This window comes from Pelecanus crispus, chromosome 1, assembly GCF_030463565.1.
Source record: "Pelecanus crispus isolate bPelCri1 chromosome 1, bPelCri1.pri, whole genome shotgun sequence".
Lineage (NCBI taxonomy): Eukaryota > Metazoa > Chordata > Aves > Pelecaniformes > Pelecanidae > Pelecanus > Pelecanus crispus.
In genome coordinates, this window is record NC_134643.1 from 95,145,572 (window position 1) to 95,165,761 (window position 20,190).

Sequence of the window (20,190 nt, forward strand, 5' to 3'; positions counted from 1 at the left end):
TCCTTGCCTGGAGAAAGATTGCTACAACAGACTTAAGTACCAAAAAAAAAAAAAAAATACAGCAAAAGCAACATCTTCAATATATTGAATAATCAACCCTGAAAATTAACAAAGGTTTGGAAACAACACCAACTTGTCCAAACCACTGACTATAAACATTAGGTGTTAAAAACCTGTAACCCTACAGCAGGTAGCTAAACTTGCTATGCCACTCACTGTACCCCAGAGGTTCCTCTTCCAGCACACTTAACGAGTAATATCACATAGCTCCTGGAAACTGCAGTAACCATCAGTTCCCATGTGCAGGGCAAGGACCAGCACTCTTGCAGCCCACAAATTCTGTGGTGCACTTGCACCACAGAAGCACCTGGAAGGGAAACTTTCATTTCAGTGTTTCAAGCCAGTTGTTACACAATCAAAAACACGTTCACACATTATTCTTCCATCCGTAACAGAAGCAACCACACTTCCAGCAAGTTCCTCTACTTTGTTTTCTTTTATTCTCCTCTACAGTAGCACTGGCCCCAAGAGCTGACATATTCTAATAAAAGTTTAGTTAAACCAACAAATCACAGGTGGTCAAAGAGAATATTTTCAGGTGTGAGGCTTTAAATTTAGAGGAGCCTAGACTACCAAGTAGCTCTGGTATTAGAGTCCAGGACATTGTCAGAAGCTACTTAGCCGCAGAGAAGCTCACCTGAAATACAGTCGCTACATAGTCAAGCTTCAGATTACATTACGTTTTCTGAAAGTCTCATTTCTTCCCTAGCTAATATCAGAGGACTCCTGCAAGCTAATTCTCCCATCCCACGATGCCTCCAATTGCTCCTTCCTAGTGCTGGCAAGGCCAAAGAGTTACACTGACATGTATGGATTTGACTCACAGCTGCTGCTGGAGTGACTCATGCACATGAAGACTCCTGATGCTTCTGACAAATACACACCAAACAGTGGCAATGGATGTGCTTTGTTGCTTGGCACCTGACACCTTTGTAGCTGCAACGCTCATTCAGAAGCACATTTTGCTCTTCCTCCTACTGTCCTATCTTCCTGCAGCCTGTGTCACTAATAGGATTTACACCTTCCCCCAGACTTCTGCAGCTACACATGCTGATCAAAGCATTTTGTTTTAAAGAAACAGGCACCATTCTAAACCTTTAGTCACTTCTTTTAAAGAGTCACAGAATCATAGAATTGCTTAGGTTGGAAAAGACCTTTAAGATCATAGAGTCCAACCATTAACCTGACATTACCAAGTCCACCACTAAACCAATTAAGGGTAGAGTAGTAATTTCCTGTTTCCTGGCTTGTTGGCTGGATTATTTTTTAATGAAAGTAAGAAGAAGTAATGAAGAGTCAGAGGAAAGAGTCTTCAAGAGTCTTTGGGAAAGGAGTAGACAGAGGCAGCACAACTGCTTTGAACAACTCCAGGGATTTAACTTCTAATGCACTCCAAGACATGAATACCTCCCATGCCTAGAGCAGTAGGGTTTTGAGACAGACCAACCACAAACAGTCAGCATCTTGAATTAATATGAGGGGTTTTTGAGTCACTTCTCAACAAAACAGAGGCCCCAGAAGAGATATCTGCACGGTAGTATGTCCTGAAAGGCAGCATAATCCTATCACATTTTCCTCTTTGCCAATGTCTCCAGTAAAGCAATCTAAGCATTTCAACTATTTTATGTTTATGCATGAAACAGCTCTGCACAGCTTCCTCCATTTGATGGACTGAGAAACCGTGCAGATGAAAGAAGGGACAGAAACACCACAGCAACTTAAGGCTACAGCCCAGAAGACACAGGCAACCCTAGTCCCAGTCTACCCCTTATAACAGCTCTTCCCACTTCAAGTGGCACAAGCAAAAAATCACGCAGTTATATGGAAATATGAGTCTAAACCTCCAGTGGTACGAAGTTGTTAGACCCAACCCAGGGCACCCTGCTCCCTAGAAGAAAAGTCTTGCTCATACATCAACTTATTTTGCTTTGACTTTAATTCACATTGAGGAGGTCTGCATGAAAACAAGGGTTTAAGAATTCACCAGAACCTTTAGATTTATTCGAAGTAGTATCTGGGACTCATGAAAACAAGCATCTAATTACAAAATACGAAACAGCAGTAGAATCATAGAATCATAGAATCGTTTAGGTTGGAAAAGACCTTTAAGATCATCCAGTCCAACCATTCACCTACACTACCAAGTCTACTCTAAGCCAATCAAGGGTGGACTAGACTAAACCATGTCCCGAAGTGCCACATCTACCTGTTTTTTGAACACTTCCAGGGATGGGGACTCCACCACCTCTCTGGGCAGCCTGTTCCAATTCTTGACCACCCTTTCTGGAAAGAAATTTTTCCTAATTTCCAACCTAAACCTCCCCTGGCACAGCTTGAGCCCATTTCCTCTCGTCCTGTTGCTAACTACATGGGAGAAGAGACCAACACCCACCTCACCACAACCTCCTTTCAGGGAGTTGTAGAGAGCAATAAGGTCTCCCCTCAGCCTCCTCTTCTCCAGGCTAAACAATCCCAGTTCCCTCAGCCGCTCCTCAGAAGGCCTGTGCTCCAGACCCTTCACCAGCTTCGTTGCCCTTCTCTGAACACGCTCCAGCACCTCAGTGTCCTTCTTGTACTGAGGGGCCCAAAACTGGACACAGTATTCCAGGTGTGGCCTCACCAGCGCCGAGTACAGGGGAACAATCACCTCCCTGCTCCTGCTGGCCACACTATTCCTGATACAAGCCAGGATGCTGTTGGCCTTCTTGGCTACCTGGGCACACTGCTGGCTCATGTTCAGCCAGCTGTCAACTAGCACCCCCAGGTCCTTTTCGGCCAGGCAGCTTTCCAGCCACTCTTCCCCAAGCCTGTAGCATTGCATGGGGTTGTTGTGCCCGAAGTGCAGGACCCGGCACTTGACCTTGTTAAACCTCATACAGTTGGCCGCGGCCCATCGATCCAGCCTGTCCAGGTCCCTCTGCAGGGCCATCCTACCCTCCAGCAGATTGACACTCCCACCCAGTTTGGTGTCGCCTGCAAACTTACATGAAGTGAGCCCACCTGCAGCTACATGAATACTGTTAAAAGTACTACCATACACAATTTGGGTGGAAACTGGGCATTGGTGGGTTTTTTTTTTTTTTTCTGGGTTTTGGGTTTTTTTTTTTTTTGAAAGGGCAGAGGTGAAGCCCCACAGCCAAGGATTAACACACCCCAAATCCAACCCAGAAGGCACTGAAACATCCTGCATTCTATGTCTTGCAGTGTCAGCCATTCTTTGAAAATGAATATGCACCTTCATATCAAATGCTAGAGCAGAGAAAGCACTGGATCCACCCTAAGTACAATCTAAAGCCAGCATTATTCCATTCTTTATTTAATCCAATGTTAATATACTGGCTTTCACCGAGTTCACCCTCCTTTCCAGCTACTTCACATTAGTTTTACATCTCTTGCCTCCTTTCCCTACTGGGATCCTGGTCCTAATGTGCTTTACACAATTACCCAGAGCAAATCCTGCTTAGTAATAGACATGCACATACAGGTGAAAGGGTTGACCTGAATAATGCAAAGTGAGATGATGGAAACAAGATATTTCTATAGAGCTTGGCAGATGACACTCTGGAGACAGAGGGAAATTAGTGCCCCAGGAGTAGTCACATCAGTACTGGTGCTGGCAAAAATAACGCGCTCAGAAAAACGCAAAACTGATTGAGACCTTGGCTTTATGCATGAATAAAGGGTGCCCATAAGTCATGATTCTTTGCTAACAGCCCGTGAGCAATACTTTTTTTTCTACTCGTGTGCCAGTAAGTTATATGCTCTGGCTCCAGAAACCACACACCATGTTTGCTTTCACTCCCTCCTTACCTGTCCCTCTTCTGCCCGAGAGGCATCGTTCCCAAGCAGTGGCTCTGCAGGAGGTGTCTGGATAGTGACGGACTTCTCAGACCGACTGCCATCTTTGCTTCGTGGTGATTTGTGCCTGTCCCGACTCCTTTTCCAAACAGATTAAGAGGAGAACAACATTATCATATAGCTTCTGGAGCAGGGCCTGGAATCTGCTACACCTCTACCTGCAGCAGGTACCCTAAGCAATAGGTCATAGCCATGCTTGCCCATCTCTTGATCAATATTGACTCAATCTGCCACAAAACAAGCTTCGGAAGATGTAGAAAGCGACCTTGCCCAGAGCAGCCCACAGTCTGGTGGCTGGGTCAGTCTACCCTCTCAGGGTACATCAGGGGTACATCCCCACCACCTCAGCTTCTCTTAAAACAGCTCCTGCCAGTGCAGTGCTTGAAAGGGAAGCCTGCATTCTCCAAAAAACTGTCAACTCCATGTAGGATTAACTGGTCTACACAGCTCTCCACCAGTAACGAAGTGTCTCACAGGTACATGTTAACACAAGGAATTAATCAAGACAGCTTTAGTTCCTGCAACAGAGAGTCTTGTTGGCTAGGACCTTAACACTGTATGACAATTGATGAAGTTTATTTCTACTGGTTAATTAACCTCAGTTAACCTCTTACAAAGACAGCAAGAACATCAGGGGTACTAGGGTAGTGCTTACTTCCAGAGTACCATTGTAGACCTCATGGCTTCTTGTCTGAGAATGTCTCAAGAGGAGTTAAGCTCCACCAGTCTGCTCACCAATATTTTCCTCCCCCTTCCTACCTGGACAGGAAAGCAGCCTTTGCACCAGAGATCCTCACTGTGCTCAGGGACTGGCTTAAAGCTCAGGAGCATCCAGTGTCCCAGTTCTGCTCTCTCCATTGCATCTCTCTTGGAATTACCAAAGCCCAAAGGTATCATGGGATGAGACTTTTTCCTGTTCATAGTAAGAGGCTCTAGGATTTTGTATGTTGTTTTGGGAACTTTGAAGGCATCTTTCCACATTGCATTCTAAGCTTCAAAGGGCAATCCATATTGGGGGTGAGGATGTTAAAGAAGGGAGAAAAGGCAAACAAGAAATGTTTTACTCAATAACTGGACTGTGAGCAAAGAGACTTCATTTAATGGAAGAATTCTTTTTCCAACCACACAGGATAATCCCTTCTGAAATGCAAAGTTATTTTGGACCAGCTCAGTTCTAAGTTGTAAAGACTGTAAGTGGCACACAATTTGCATGTAAAACTTATGATGATACACGGGGGGGGGGGGGGGGGGGGGGGGGGAAAGGATAATAGTTTCAAGTAATCAGAAGTTTTAGAGCAAGATGGTTTTTGAGGCTGCTTGAACTACCACAACAAAGAGGACTTGCTATTCAAGTTCAGGAAAACATGACTTCTAATCCAATCAGTGCTGATAAAGGACTTGTAGACTCAAGTACCACTCAAATTCTAGTAAAAAAAACAATCCCAACACACCAGCAACAAAGTAGCCAGGAGCACAGTCCAGGCAGAGAGGAAACCTTATTGTTACACAATAAAGAAGTGGCATCAGAAGAGAAAACAATCAGGAATTATCAGTTTAGGAAGTCTGACACATCTTCCCCCCTCAAGAGACTGTACTCATCCCTTGTACTTTAAAGAGCAGAGTTAAGTGATCTTTTCCTTCTGCTGGCACTTTCCCAATCTTTCTGGTCATACATGACCTCAGCATGCATCCAACAGGTTGAATATCATTAAGTTAGCAGCATTATTGCTTCCAGTCTCCTCACTGGGTTCCTCATGAGGACTCTCCACATGTGTCTCCTCCAGAGCTGTAGCCCCGCTGATTTCATCCTGGCTTACAATTTTTTTCCATGCGACATGTCCTAGCTTAGAGCAACAAGTAATTAAAAATAAACATTTCCTTACCCTTGTCTGTGGGCTTTTTTGGAGTGACCTGAGTAGTGGGAGTATCCCGAGTATGTCGATTCTGTATCCATTGCAGCAGACATTGGGTCTGCACAGAAGGGGCACAGATTTTTACTTAAAAGATGAGTTCCTGGTGCTCCTGAGGTGGAGTCCGTGGTAAAAGTGCTTTGCTGGGTACTCTTTGCTTCCCAGTCATCAGTGAGGCCTGGTCCTCCGGGAGCGAGTGAGCTTCATTTACAAGCAATCCAATCAGAGGAGGGGGAAGGGAGGGTGCTCAGGTCCTCACGATCGACCTAAGGAAAGACAAATGGGCATGGAAGTGCACTCTAAGCAAAGCAAAACAGCATTCCTACGGCAGCAATTCCCTCACTCTGGCCACATGTCAACCCCTCATCGTACTGTGCCCAATTTGCAAGCTCGTCCTGGCCAATACCTCTTTCCAGTCTACAGAAATACATGCATTTGTAGAGCTTTAAATAAGCTGATAACATATCTCTGTTTTGCAAACTCTAGCCCATTCACCTAAAAATCCAGAAGAAACAGTGTAAGTCACCTGGAAAAGACAGTAACTTGGAGAAGGCTCAGCAGCCTAGATACAGCAACTGAACCCCAGAAAAAGTACTGGGCTTGACTTCCACACTCCCATTTCTTCATCTGTGTAATGCACAGCCCAAATACCCCCAGATTCAGAATAGCAGCATTATAGCCTATATATAGGGGGAAGGAGTGGAGGGTGAGCGTGACTCTCCTAAGAGAAATGCAGGGGATGATCAGATCACCATGTCTGAACCTGCTTTGTTTTCACAACTGCAAGGTGTGCCCATTTTACAAGCATTAGTTACTATACAATCAATGGCACTATGATCACCTCCCTTCCTTTGTAACCTTTGCCTCCAGAAGCTAATTTGGGCCTTGAAGAATTTAATTTTATTAAAAATTGTCTCTATATATACACATACTAATAACACCGGGGAGAGTTGATTAGAGATCACATCTAGCTTATATGGGCCAACACTTCTTACAACGTACTTCCATTTGGAACAGAAGCTTAAGTCCCATCTGTAAAGGGCAGAAGAGCATCATGTTTTTTTGGAACAGAAGCAGGGTGACATCAGAACAATTCTGAACAGCAACATGTCAAAAACCCTGAACCCTGAGGGGAAGAAGGGCAGATACCATCCCGCTTTCCAAACCCATATATTGCATTAGGTAACAAGAGAAACAGAAAGGACAGGAGTTAGTTACCAGTTTGGGGAAACACATGCAAATGGTGAAGAGGTGCAGACAGAGGGGTTGCAGCTATGGACAGACGCACCTTGGCACAGCCCAGCGTTTGGCATGAAGGAGCACTCTCACATGCCTGCTGCCCAGACAACTGCTGCTGCCAGCCAACACAGGGCTACAGCCATGCTGTACTTTCAGAGCAGGCAAAAGACTTGAAAATTAAATTAGATCCCTCCATTATTTTCTGCTCACAGCAGTTTTCAGAGCTGTTAGCAATAAAACAGTCAACCAGTGCTTTGAGCCCTTTCCCTCCCCAAATACAGGGGGACAACAACAGAAATCAGGCTTTATACTTGGCCATCTATTCCTTCCAGTCATAAGATTCCTCCGCTAACACCTCCAGAAAAGCTCGTAAGCAAGCAGAGAGCTCTACCACATGCAAGCCGTGCCAAAAAACGAAGCCTCTTCCCCACAGGGTGCCTTGGCTGGCAGTGCAATACGCAACCAAAGAAGTGTTCCTGCTGCATCGGGAGCTGCAGGTATTTATTTGCACAACACTTGGGCTTGCCAGGGCTCTTGGAAAGGAGGCGGTGTGCAGGGTGGCCACACATCTTTTGTGTACAGGAATTCCCAAGCTCTAAGGGACTATCGTGCCACAAGAAATCTCCTTAAAGGCACCACAGAATCAAGGGAGGACAAATAAGGATGGGAACAAAAAGGCCTGGTTTTGGGGGGGGAGGAATTAGAATGAATTTAAACACAGCAAAACATAAAGCCAAGGCACGGCACAGTTTGGAATATGGCATCATTACTGTAACAGGAATAAAAATTCCCCAGCCTGGGACACATGATGTAACACTCATTAACTCCCTAGACTTGCACACAGCCTGTAGCTTACGGATCCAGGAATAGGCTGGGACTCATTAAGCCTGATTTTTACCTCTGTCCTGCTACGCAACCTTGAAAAACCCCTTCCTCTGTGTCCATCCTTCAATAAATAGGGGTGAGGGCACCACCCCCCGCCTTCAAAAAGCGCTACCCATAGAGGAGATGGCTACACAGGACCTTGGAAACATTAGGCATTACAAACCAGGTAACACCCTCAGTCGTAGAGAAGGTGATAACAAGTATTATGGGCTTAAACCACTGACTGTTTGTGACATTACTAGAGTCCCTTTGAGAACAATAACTGCCTTCACAAATACATATGACCACATTACAGGAATAGGGAAAGCAAGGAGAGCTGCTGGCATTCATCAGTAAGGGTTACGCATTTTCCTTGGCTTCTGGGAAAGTATCAACTCCCAACCTTTTCCTCTAACAGTGTAACAGATTTTTTTCCCCCCCAACTCCCAGACTGAAGAATCAGAGCTGAGACAGGGACTGGGAGCAGAGCCCCTCTTCTGCCCCCTCTCAGCCCCAGCAGCACAGGGTCACACTTCCCTGGAGATGTCGGAGAACATTTCAGCAGGTGGAGGCTGCTGTGCAAATGCACAGTCTGCCTAGAAAGGAAGGATGAGCGAGCGGTGCCCATTTGACAGTGGGTGAAGCAAGGCAGTGCTGGGTACCAGGCACAGAAAGCAGACTCATGGGAAGACCAACACAGGAACATCGGGGCAGGCTGGATCATGCCAACTTTCATTTTCTGTGTAAACAAGAGCAACGGTTTTGACACAGCTCTGTGAAAAGTCAACAAGGCACCCCCCAAAAACGTTAAGTCTCCTGGATTGTTGTCAAAAGCAATACAATGAACCTGGGGACTCTGCACCACCTCCTGGCCCCAGCTGCAAGACACGCTGGTGGCCAAATAGATCTTCCTGCCAAGGCAGTTACAGGGCTGCCAGGAATAAACTATATCTGCCCAACTTCAGCTGGAAAAAGCAGAAGACCGCTGGCTTTGCCTGGTGCCTAACCGAGGCTGATTGTCAATACGGCTTCCTAGATTTGGCCAACGAAGGATGGCCTGGGCTGCTAGCTAGGTACCACTTCCAATCTGAGCAGGATGAAATGAAGAAACCAAGGAGGAGGAGCACAATCCAAACACACACTCCTCATAGCCAAGCCAAGCAGGTTACCTACCTCCTAGTCTATTTCACTGCAGGAAGGGGACCAGCCCTACCCCAGAAAAGCTTCTGGAACTACTGGGGAAGAGGTAGGGAAGGGACCAAAAGAGAACTAACATGCTGAACTATGTCTTTGGGTTAGGGCTCTTTCAATGGCACAGACAGAAGCCAAACCTGGATTAACCACCACCCCAACACTGCCCACCATGAGAGCCTGAGCAAAGCTACAGAAGACAAGCTGTGCGTGTATCCTACATAGCACAATCATATCCAAACTAAGCACAGTCTTTAAACATCTCCACTACTAAATCATTATTAATGAAGATTCTTACCCTACCCCTCTGTGTAAGGACAACTGTGCTGCTTAAAGAAGCGGCCCCATCATCTGGGGCCTCATCCCTCCACAAACAACTGTGAATTGAGAGCCCAATTTAACCAACTGAAATGGCTTCACAAAAGATTATTACATCTTGCAGGACGCCACTGAAGGCATGGTCTGTTTGCAGAGCTTCTGGCCCTGCGTGAAAGAACGCTCCTTCAGCCCAAGGGTACAGTTGCACTGTATTTCAGCATTGACAAGAAAGCTGGTGTAAGTAGTTTCCACCTCCACAGCATGGTTCACCACTCTCGGTTGTGTCAACACAATTCTCAGCAAGCAAATAGCACTGCTGGAAAACAAAACAACAAAAAAAACCCATTTTCTACTCCTCATCACACTTTTGTCTTGGATCTTTTCTATGACCTAGTTCACAGCAGAGCCCCAAACAGCAAAACCAACACCATGGTGAATAGCAGCACAAGTGAACAGCTAGAGGGGAGACGGGAATGCCTCCTCTGCTCCAACCACCGCAACTGTGTAACTGCACACCCAGCACTTTGCTCCCAGTAGGGCTGGCACTCTCACTTTGCCTCTCCCTTACTGATGACAGAAGGATGCCAAGTACTAGATGGAAAACAATGCTAAGGATGCCCCAAAGGAAATTTTGGGATCCTATTCTGGCAAGAAGGATGGCTGCATCTTGCCTGACAGCAGAGAAATGTAGTTACCCCTGAACACTGCAGAGATCGCTGTAATTACAGTTTCTATGCAGCTACACAACTCATTGTAACTCCCTCTTTTCATACATTCATAAATCTCCTAAAAGAGTTCTTTCGAATCACTATTTTCCACGCTGGGAGCCCAGTCCTATTTCCAATGAAGTTCACTTTGTGATCGTCTTCAAGGGAGCACAGTTTGGCTCCCAGCCCAAGGGAAATTTAAAAGAGCAAGTTACATCTTTAAATCAAAGAAGGCAAACGCAAACAAGAGCGCTCTTTTACATCCCATGCTTTCCCGATGGATTTTCCCCTGTGAAGTTGAGGCAAATAACTCCAAAGCAGCTCAGCTTTGAAATCCTTGCCTGTACAGTTTCAATCTTACTCTGTTTAAAACTTGCAATCAATTAGAGTTGATTTACCAGTTGGTTCATGAAGTTACATATATTTGGAAGTGCCATCTGGAGCACAAGCAGCCACAAGTGTCCATGAGGATGTACGCACATGCAGCTCCGTACGCTGTCAGCCTCACTTGTTAAACAGTACCAGCTGTCTATAGGGTAACGGATGCCCACGAGCTATCGCGCTGAGAAATCCTTCTTCTTCGTTTAGTGAAACAAAGAGCTTTACAAATTAAACATACAGAACCCCAAGAGCTAAGCTATGGGATAGTGTTAGGGTTCAAGAGTAAAAATAATGAAAAGATGGCTAGGGAGCGAGGAAGCCTTCCAACTCTGGCATTAACTCGGCTGCACAGTATGGCTGTAGCATATTCCTATTATTCACTTCAGAAAAACGAGAAGTTACGTAACTTGCTACATTCAACTGCATATACAGTAAGACCTATGAGCAATGCCACAGGAACCTTTTGCTTCTGAATTTCCTGAGGAGGCCCCAATCCAGCAATTTGATCTGTAAGCACAGAAGTTCAGCCACGCTGATCTACTCACAGAGCCAAAGCTTTCAGTTTTAATGGCCAACAAGCTTTGGGAAACAGGGTTTTTCCAAAAGCTTTCTATTTATTTTCACATGTCATTAAATAAGGTTAATTTTGGCCTTGAACATATATAAACACCAGGGCTTTTACTTTACGGTGGTGGGTCTTGATTTGCAAGCCCCTCATCCTAAAAAAATGTTTTTCAGTTCAGTCAGCAAATTCAATCCCTCCAGCAATAAGTGCTCTTTTCTTTTGCTTCTCAGAAAGATTTCATAGACCCCCGGGAATTTCCAGCCCCTAGGCTGAAAACTATTAGTCCATGACATGGATATTTCAGAAAGAAAAGTCACTTGGTTTACTGAAGTAATCCACCTGCATGTTTAATCAGAACATGCAACAACACAGGTCTGAAAACATAGCAAGGCTGTTTCAATTGACAACAGAAACGCCTGGCCAAAACCACCACCAGCAAGTGGTGTTTCCAAGTGGTAAGCCCCAGCCTCTTGCCTCCCTGGTACACAGCTAGATGTTGGGAAGTTCTCAGCGTGGGACCCATCAGTGAAGTACCTCCCTAGAGAATGTCCTTTGCCCACTCAAAGAACCACATCTGCGCTGTCCAAGTTTGCAAAGCACAACCAGCATTCAAGTCGATCATGCAAATTACACCTTAGCTGCCATCCTGTCAAACTGGTGAAAGTTTGCGCTTCCTTGGTCATATGTCTCCCATGTTGCTAGACCTTCAAGTGCTCCTCTTAACCCCCTGGGGTTAATTGGTCATGCAACATGGTAGAGGGTATTGTGGCCTCATCCTCATGATACTAGAGGAGCTGGGACTGTGCACAGGAACACAGTTTTCCATACTGACATTTAAAGCCCTACAGCCTTACTGAAACAAACAGGGAAAGACTCTTGCAAGACTTTTCAGACTCTGCATATCCAAGCAGGTGCTACCCGTACCTTATTTTCAAAGTTTACTTTTAGCCACAGCACTTAGATACTGAGATAGCATTAAAGGCTATAAACTACAAAAGGTTTCTCTACTGAAAGTGCACCCCCTCCTTTAGGATGCTGCACGTCTTCCTGCATTTTCTATTTGAATTTAAAAAGAAAGAAAAGTCTACAGACACTGATCAAATCGCCAGTACACAACACAGCGGGACTCCACAGTATGGAGTCTCCCTCTATCGCCCTCCTCCCACTCAACCCTGTACAAAGCCAATGCCATTCTGACCTTGCAAGGAGAAAGGGCAAGGCTGTTGACTCCTGAGGAAATAACCACTGTTTTTTAATTTGACCCCAATAAGGTAATTCCAAAGTAAAGGCTAACGAGAAATTAAAGGAATTCATAGGATAGTTTTCACAAGGATTCATTTTCCCCTTCCGCCAAATTGCCCAGTGACACTACCAGATACAGAGGAGCATGACACTGCTTGTGCCTTTTACAATTACTGCTTCCCACCAGGAGAACTGGACATCAGTTCTCCACTCGGGTCTGCCTCCCGGGTCCCTGTGCAGCACAACATACCCTATAGCAACAAAGCCACATTTCTGATACCATTCTTCACTTTGGTTGTCAGAGATAGGGGTCGAAGGAAGGCAGGCTACCACAACAGTATGACATGCAGTTTTGCTAGGACAACTGCAGTCATCTTGGTAGCACTTTCCTAGTACAGCATCCTGGTCTCCCAGTGACAGTAAGTCCTCCCTAGGCACACATATTCATAAGATAAGGGCTACCAAGAACACTGCCACTACTAATCAAAACTAAAAGGCCAGCAGCAGCCACAGGGAGCTGCTGGCCAATGATCATGGGCAGTTAGACACTTGCCTGGGTGGTTCTGACACAGGCTGGAATACTTCCAAAATTTCAGCTCATAGGGAGCATTCTTAAGAGAGGCTTTCTGTACGACTCTATTCACCATTTATTTTTCAAAATTAACAAGTGAAATGATCACAGAGCCAACACTGGTCCCACAGCTGCAGCCAGCTATATAGCCAAACCCCAGTGGGGGAAAGGAGCCAAGCATGGCCAAAATGAGAGCTTCAGCAGTACTTTGCAATCTTTGAAGAGCTGCTTCTCCACAACTCGTCTCCTCAAAGTCATGGCACCCCAGCGATGGGCTCACAGGCAATGATATCACAGAAAATACTCCACGACGTCTTAATTTGCTCTTCCAGCCAGTGTGACTTAATTTCTTAACTCTTATTTAAGCCGCAAAGATCTTGTGGGCAAGTTGTTATTGACAAACCCAGGGCCAAAAAACCCCACTGCTTCAAACAGTGACAGAATTGCTAAGTCTGCCTCCCCAGACCAAAACCCCTGCTATCAAGTCATTTACGCTTTCATAGACCCTGCAGTCAAACAGCTCAGCCTTTGGCATAAGAGAGTTAGTTTACAACCTTGACAGTCTTCTAAATAAGAAAACAACGTTGTTCCACAGCGGCTCTCCAAAGCGTGCCATTACCGAAGCCGAACAGCTAACGCAATAGCTTTGCCCTCTATTGGGCGCACTCAGAAGCGTGCAGGTATGCATCCCAGGCCAGCACTGCCAAGGCGCTGGAGACTCTCCTTTCATCGACTGTCGCTGGAGCAGATTTATCCCCGGACATGTGAGCTTCCCCACGCCGTAACTTGCTGAACGGAAAGCACCGTTCAGTCCTGCAAGCCCATGACTTTGGGCGTCGCTTCAGCGACCAAACCAGCTTGTAAGCAGAGAAACGCGATCGTGTCCTCTCCGCGCCTTGGTAGCGACCCCCGTGCTGCCCAGTGGGATGAGCCGGGACATAAAGCAGCTTGCTTGATACAGCCTAGGCATGCGAGGCATTTGGCAGAGCCTTCACACCGGCGTGAATTCACCCGTGCTGGCGTGTTAACAGCGCGGCGCCTGCTCCAGAGGCAAGGCTTGGCAGAGGGAGCGCTGCCCACCGTCAGGGGCTACACCTACGGCCCTCGCCGGCATTTACGGGTTTCACCCCGGGACGCTGAGACTCCTCCCGCCCGCGGCACTGGAGCCGGGACCCGCCGCCCGAGCAGCCTCACCGCGGGCGAGGGCAGAGCCCCGGCCGGCAGGAGGGAGGCCCGGCGGCCGCCCCCGCCCGCCTTCCCCCTCCGCCCGGCCACGGGAACCGGCCCCCAGCCGTGCCGCAAAAGCTTTGGGCAGGGGGAGCGGGGACACAGCGGGCTCCCCCGCGCAGCCGGCACCACCGTAGCCCTGCCAGGCTCTCAGCTGCCCCCGGCCGGGGCGGGAGCCGAGGAGGCTGCCCCGCCGCTGCTCCCCCCGCCCGGCCCGGGCACCCGGGGCAGAGCGGCAGCGGGGTCCCCAGGGCGGGAGGGCGTGGTGGAGGGCAGCGCCGCCGCGCCCCGCACCGCACCCGGCCCCGCACACATAGGCATGCATGCATGCAGAGACAGACGGACAGACGGACAGACTCACCTCCCTCCCGCGGCCGCCCCATGCCGCTCCCGGCACCCACCCGCCGCCTTCCCCCGGCGGCGGCCGCCGTCGCTGCTGCCGCCGCTTTCCGCTTCCTGTGCCCGGCACCGCCCCGCCCCGCACCCCGTCCCTCCCCCGCCGGCCGCCGCACCGCCCCCGCCCCCGCCCGCCGCAGCCCCCGCCCCCGGGCCCGGCCGCGCTCGCTCCCAGCGGGACCGGGGAGCCGCCGCTGCCCGCCCGCCACAGCCGAGCCCCGTCAGCTCCCAGCCGGCCCTCGCTGCAGCCGTAGCTGGTGGCGACCTGCGGCTGGACCCGCTGCGCACCCCTCCAGGCCCGATTTCAGCCTCTGAACCTCTCCCTGCAGCTCTGCCGCCTCTGCATCTCAGCTCGTACACACGCTCCCTCGCACCTCTCCTCCTGCCGCTGCCCCTCTTGCCGAGAGCTTGCCATCACCCCGCTCCTGGGTGCCCACCGCCTGAGCCCCGCAGCCCATCCAGGACAACCCTGTCCTCGGGTTCCTCTCCAAGGCCAAACGTATTGCTAGGCACTGTTAATGCCTCGCCTTCAGGACTGCTTGGTCTGTTCCTCCAACCACAGCCTGCAGCTGCAGCGCACTTTGCCCCTGGTCACAAGAGGTCTGCAATTAGGAAGGACCTCCTCCCCCCGAGGGAGAAGGGCCCTGTTTGCCCAAAGCCTCTAACACGCTGCCCCAAGCCTGCCTTGGGCACCAAATTCCTTACATTGCTTGCTCTGGGCAGCTGGGAAGGAAACAGGCAGAGTTCTGCATGCCATGCAAGTCTCCTTTTCTGTATTCAAATGTTGCTCCTTTTTCAATTCACCTTTGGGTTGTCTTACCTTTTAAAAATAGTTACGTTTTCAGGCTGTGCAATGAACCAGCAGCTGGGAATGCACGAAGAAAATCTAGACCTATGTTTTGAACTACATAAAAACAATTCAGTCTACAAAGGGAACAAATGTAGAAGATACCAAAGTTATTCCTATCGGATAGTTTCCGTGTTGCATTACTGTGGCTTCTGCAGATTGCATCTTTTATTTCTCCCCTCACTCACTTTTTCCGAAACAATGCCACAATTTTATTTGTGGTGCTTGCCCCCTACACAGCATCCGTACAACATGGAAGGACTTTACAATGGAACAGTCAACCGGCAATTAGAAGAAACGCTTCCATATCACTCTGATTTGGTAGTTACATTACCTCCTGTTTTGCATGGCATACATGCTTACCCAACCCCGTGACTGACTGGAAGAAGCCGATATCAAGTGATAGGCTCCATCAGCTCCATCTCGTATTATGCATCAACATGTGTCTAAACCTGCCCAAGGCCCGAGTACTCTGCTGCATTCCAGGCAATGGCCCTGCCCTGGAAAGCGTCTGACACCCTGCTGAAAGCCTGCCTCTCAGCCCGGCTGGCTGCTAATGGCTCCCCGCGGCTCGACTGTGGCAACGGGGCTTTCTTCCTCCCCGCTCAGAGGTGGGGGAAATGTGGCAGAAGGCAACTGGCTAGAGTTTATTGCAGGCCATGCATCTGGCACAGGGGAGAGACTCGGTGCAAGGAGCAAGGTTTTACCTGTGCCGAGTGGGGAAGAGGACAAGGGGAGATGCTGCCCTGCCTGAAAGGCTACATACAGAAACTCAGGGGAAAGAACTTCAACAAGGGAAAGGGGACTTCTTCAAAGGTCTTTAACTGGACTTCTTTGAAAGCAACCAAGAAACTCCTCAGCTAAGTCTGTATTTCTCCTGCTATGCCACCCCAGCAGCTGCTCAAGAAGATTTAGAGGATTTCTAAATACTAGTTTCATGGTCTAGAGCAGCAGGACTTGGTGCAGTACCCCACAGAAAAGAGATTACCAAGAGATCTAAGCTGGGGATGTATACAAACCTCAGAGAGGACCAGCACCTACGCCCTGCCCAGGCCTTGCTGCTGTAGGCACCTGTTAGACCCACTTGCACCCAACTATGTCAAGCTGTTACGCAGAATGTGGGCAAAGGAGGAATAGACTGAAGGTGGGCTCAGGGGCAGATGCTGAGATGCTGTTACATGCTCATCTCTCATCATCTGTTTAAACCACTGAGACATGAGGAAATGCTTCGCATGAGTCGAGCTACTTGTGTGGTAAGGTCGTAGTTCAGAAATTTGTAAAGTGCTATGCTCCTGTACACTAGTGAATAAGTAAGATTAGAGGATTTTTTAGATTACCCAGAACAGATCTTATAGATTCACAGGAGAATTGCTGAAGTTGGAATGGACTTCCGGAGATCATCTAGTCCAGACTCCCCACTTAGAACAAAGTCAACTAGAGCAGGTTGCTTGGGGCTGTGCCAAGTTGGGTTTTGAGCATCTCCAAGGACAGAGAGTCCACAACCTCCCTCCGCAACTAGTTCCAGTGTTTGAACATCCTCACAGTAAAAACTTTTTTTTCCTCACGTTTCAGCTTGCCCCTGTTCCCTCTTCCTTTTACTGGATACCACTGAGAAGGGTCTGCCTCCATTTTTTTACTCCCTTCCCATCAGGTATTTATACACATTTACACACATTGATTCCACTCTGAAACCTCTCTTCTCAAGGCTAAAAAACCCCAGCTCTCCCAGCCTCTCCTGGTACGTCAGATGCTCCAATCCCTGAAGCATTTTAGTGGACCTATGCTGGACTCAGTCCAGCATGTCCATGTCAAACAAAGATGGTCTCTGGTCCAGAGTGTGCTCCGTCTGCATGTAATGCAAGACACCTTCACTGTTCAGTTCCCTTCTGTTTTGATCTTTTCCAGTTCCTGCTGGCATAGTGGCCAGGGGATCTTTTAGGCAGGATCTGTAAGTGGTCAAGTACATGGATTGGTACTGCTTTACAGCATGCTCTTAGATGCACACACAGATAGACAGATAAAGAGGTAGGACACTCATGTGAAGCCAGGCCCAAACTTGGCCTGTTGCATGATGTGACACACAGAAAAGGGATACAATCTCAGATTCTTCATCCCTTTCTGCAGTGGATTTGCATGAGATCACAAATACCTTTGATTTGCTCCTAACTTGTCTCTCTCCTCCAATTTGGAAAAAAAAAAATCCTTATCATGTGAACGCTGAAGCTACAACCTCAAATTCACTGGAAGTAGTAGAGGAAGGCTAGTAGATGCCTCACACTTAGTTCAATAAATAAGTTAATAAAATAATTATTTTCTGCTCAAGGCAGCAAAAGCTGAGACTTTTCCAGATCTTACAAGAAGCAGCTTCTGGCTTCCCTTAACACTCCGTTGGTTTGTTTTTCCAACAGAAACATGACAGACATTCTCACTTCATGTAGTTCCTTGAGGGGACTGTTTCTATCCATAACTTTGAAGAAATACTCAAGAAAATGCTAGGAAGTGCAAGCAGGAACATTCTTTTTCTGGTTGAAACATGAGGATCCTCATTACATTTTCAGAAGGTTCTAGGTGTCTTCCCACAAATGCAATACCATCTGACCAAGGCCAAGATCGGTGGATGGTAGAGTCCAGCATGGAAAACACACACTGACTCATTCATGCAAGGAATTCAAAATGATACAGAGATCTGCTTTTTTAGAGGAAATACTCATCTGTAATTCTACTAATCCTGCTACTGCATTCCTCAGGCTTGTATTTTTCACTCTGAAAAGCATGAGTTGGACAGAAGACCAGGGAGAGATGGATTTTCAGTCACAGCTGTGGAACACAAGTGATCTTGGACATACTAAAGGAGGTACTTTCCAGAATGTGGACATTATCCCTTCTTATAACAAATCCCTTAGTGTTTTGAATCACTTTGTCTCACATTTTGATTTGCTGATCACAGTGCATGACCAGCCTGCTTAGCTAAATAAAGGTCCACGCTGTCTCTTCTAGGATCATCTATTGTAAAGTGGTGGGAGTTTTCACATGACTTGACATGTAGGTTACACTTTTAAGTCACCTCTTTGCTCAAAGGTTTTCTTTCTTTTTTCCCCTCCAGGACCACCAGATTCACTTATTTTAAAATAAATCCATCTTCTTATCCTTATGTTTTTCTACTGATCATTTTTGTGGGTCAGATTCTGCCTTGTTTGGAGACACACACATACAATATTTTTAAGATACTGATGTTGAATTTGCTGTAGATTTTCTCCATCACCTTGGGAACCAGGCTTCCTCTGTTTCCCCAAAATACAGACTCCACCTTCTCCAACGCACAGTGACATATCCAGATAATTTTTGTCTGTGATAAAATTCAGTGACAAAATCACAAGTCTACACATGTCCAAAAAACCTGATTGATTGCTCTTTTTTATTTTTTTTTTCCTGTTTCCTGAGTAGGATAAAAAGATGATCCTTAAGTTACAGGCCACAGAAATTCCTCACCAAAGATAGAATTTGTCTGCACAACGCTTTGAGAATCAGAGGCAGTGCCATGTCAAGTAAGAAACATAAGCATGAGCTGAGCCAGCACAAGTATAAATGTCATTCTGAATTACTGCCCACTCTTACATGGCATCAGCTGGAGCCTCCAGCATGGGGTGGAGGAGAAAGTTTTTCACTGAGAGTGGATGCCACTTCACAGGCCCTATCTGATCAATCTGCTTGTATAGCCAATCTGAACTGTGCATGATCTTGCTCTGTGCTGCTGACCTCAATCTAGCAGCATACATCTAAAGTCTAAGTAAACATGCAGTGACAGATATGCACAAGGAACCACATTTCAGCTCTTATGCCGCAGAAAATCTTGTTTAGAGGAAGAGAGAGGCCAGAGGGACATGAGTACAAAAGCACACCTTCCTTCCCTTTTGGGGTGGTTGCTATTTAGAAAGGGAAAATGCGTAGTACTGCACAGCTGAAGAAACAGCACAACACATTTATTTTGCATAGCAACTTGCATAAAAGCTACTGAGCCCTTTATGGAATTAATTACCCAAAATACATGATTTCTGCCCAAATAAAGAGAAATGGTGGGGGGTAGCAAGCGCTAGAAAAACTTCACTTGGCTGAGATTCTGCAAAACCCACTTCAGGATTCAGCTGAAATCTCACTTCCATTTCAAAGCAGACAGAGCTAGTACTTGTCTTTGGGTTCAGCAGATTTAAAGAATATTGTTTAAAACAAAAAAAAAAGACCCCCCAAAAAACCCCCACACTCCAGAAGCATTTCCTAAGTAAATTTAAAGGGGAAAAAAAATAAGGTAGATTTCATCTGTACAGGGCAAGAGGACTACAGGGGGAAAAGAGAATATCTTTTGTCTGACTTTGTGTAACTGCATGGTGGCCAGAGATCCCACAGGTGGGCCAGGATTTGGCCATAGGTGTGTGTGAAGCTGAGGAACAAGACTGCACACACTGGAACACTTGGGAATGAAACCTTATAAAGAAGGGCAATAAATATACAGGAAAAGAATAGGTGGAGGAACAGAGCCTTGAGTCTGCAGACTGAAATTACATGTTCAGTCAAGCTGGCAAAGAGAAAAGCATAATTGATGTTTTAATTCTGGCAAAGAGGGAGCATTTTTCCAGGCTGGAGATGACTGCCCTGCTCTCTGAAAGGAGGCTGAAGAGCAACATGTGCTGCTGCAGCTGATGAACAGTGCCACCAGCCGGCCTGCTGGAAGAGTGCCAGTTCGCAGGATGGGGGGGGAAACAAGGTAATGTACATCTACTCACCATCTTTCACCCCAGAAAGTCTTCACAGTCAGACTT

General features: G+C 47.2%; 1 protein-coding gene across 1 annotated transcript in view; it reads right to left on the reverse strand.

Annotated features, from left to right (window-relative positions):
- Window positions 1-5,884, reverse strand: part of VANGL1 (VANGL planar cell polarity protein 1) — a 32,217-nt gene extending 26,333 nt beyond the window's left edge. Inside the window, exons 1-2 of the mRNA XM_075722249.1 lie at window positions 5,802-5,884; window positions 3,871-3,997 (exon numbers count right to left, since the gene is read on the reverse strand). Of these exons, the coding sequence (XP_075578364.1) occupies window positions 3,871-3,997; window positions 5,802-5,884 (210 nt within the window). The remainder of the gene's footprint in view (window positions 1-3,870; window positions 3,998-5,801) is intronic.
- Between the last annotated feature and the right edge of the window lie 14,306 nt (window positions 5,885-20,190).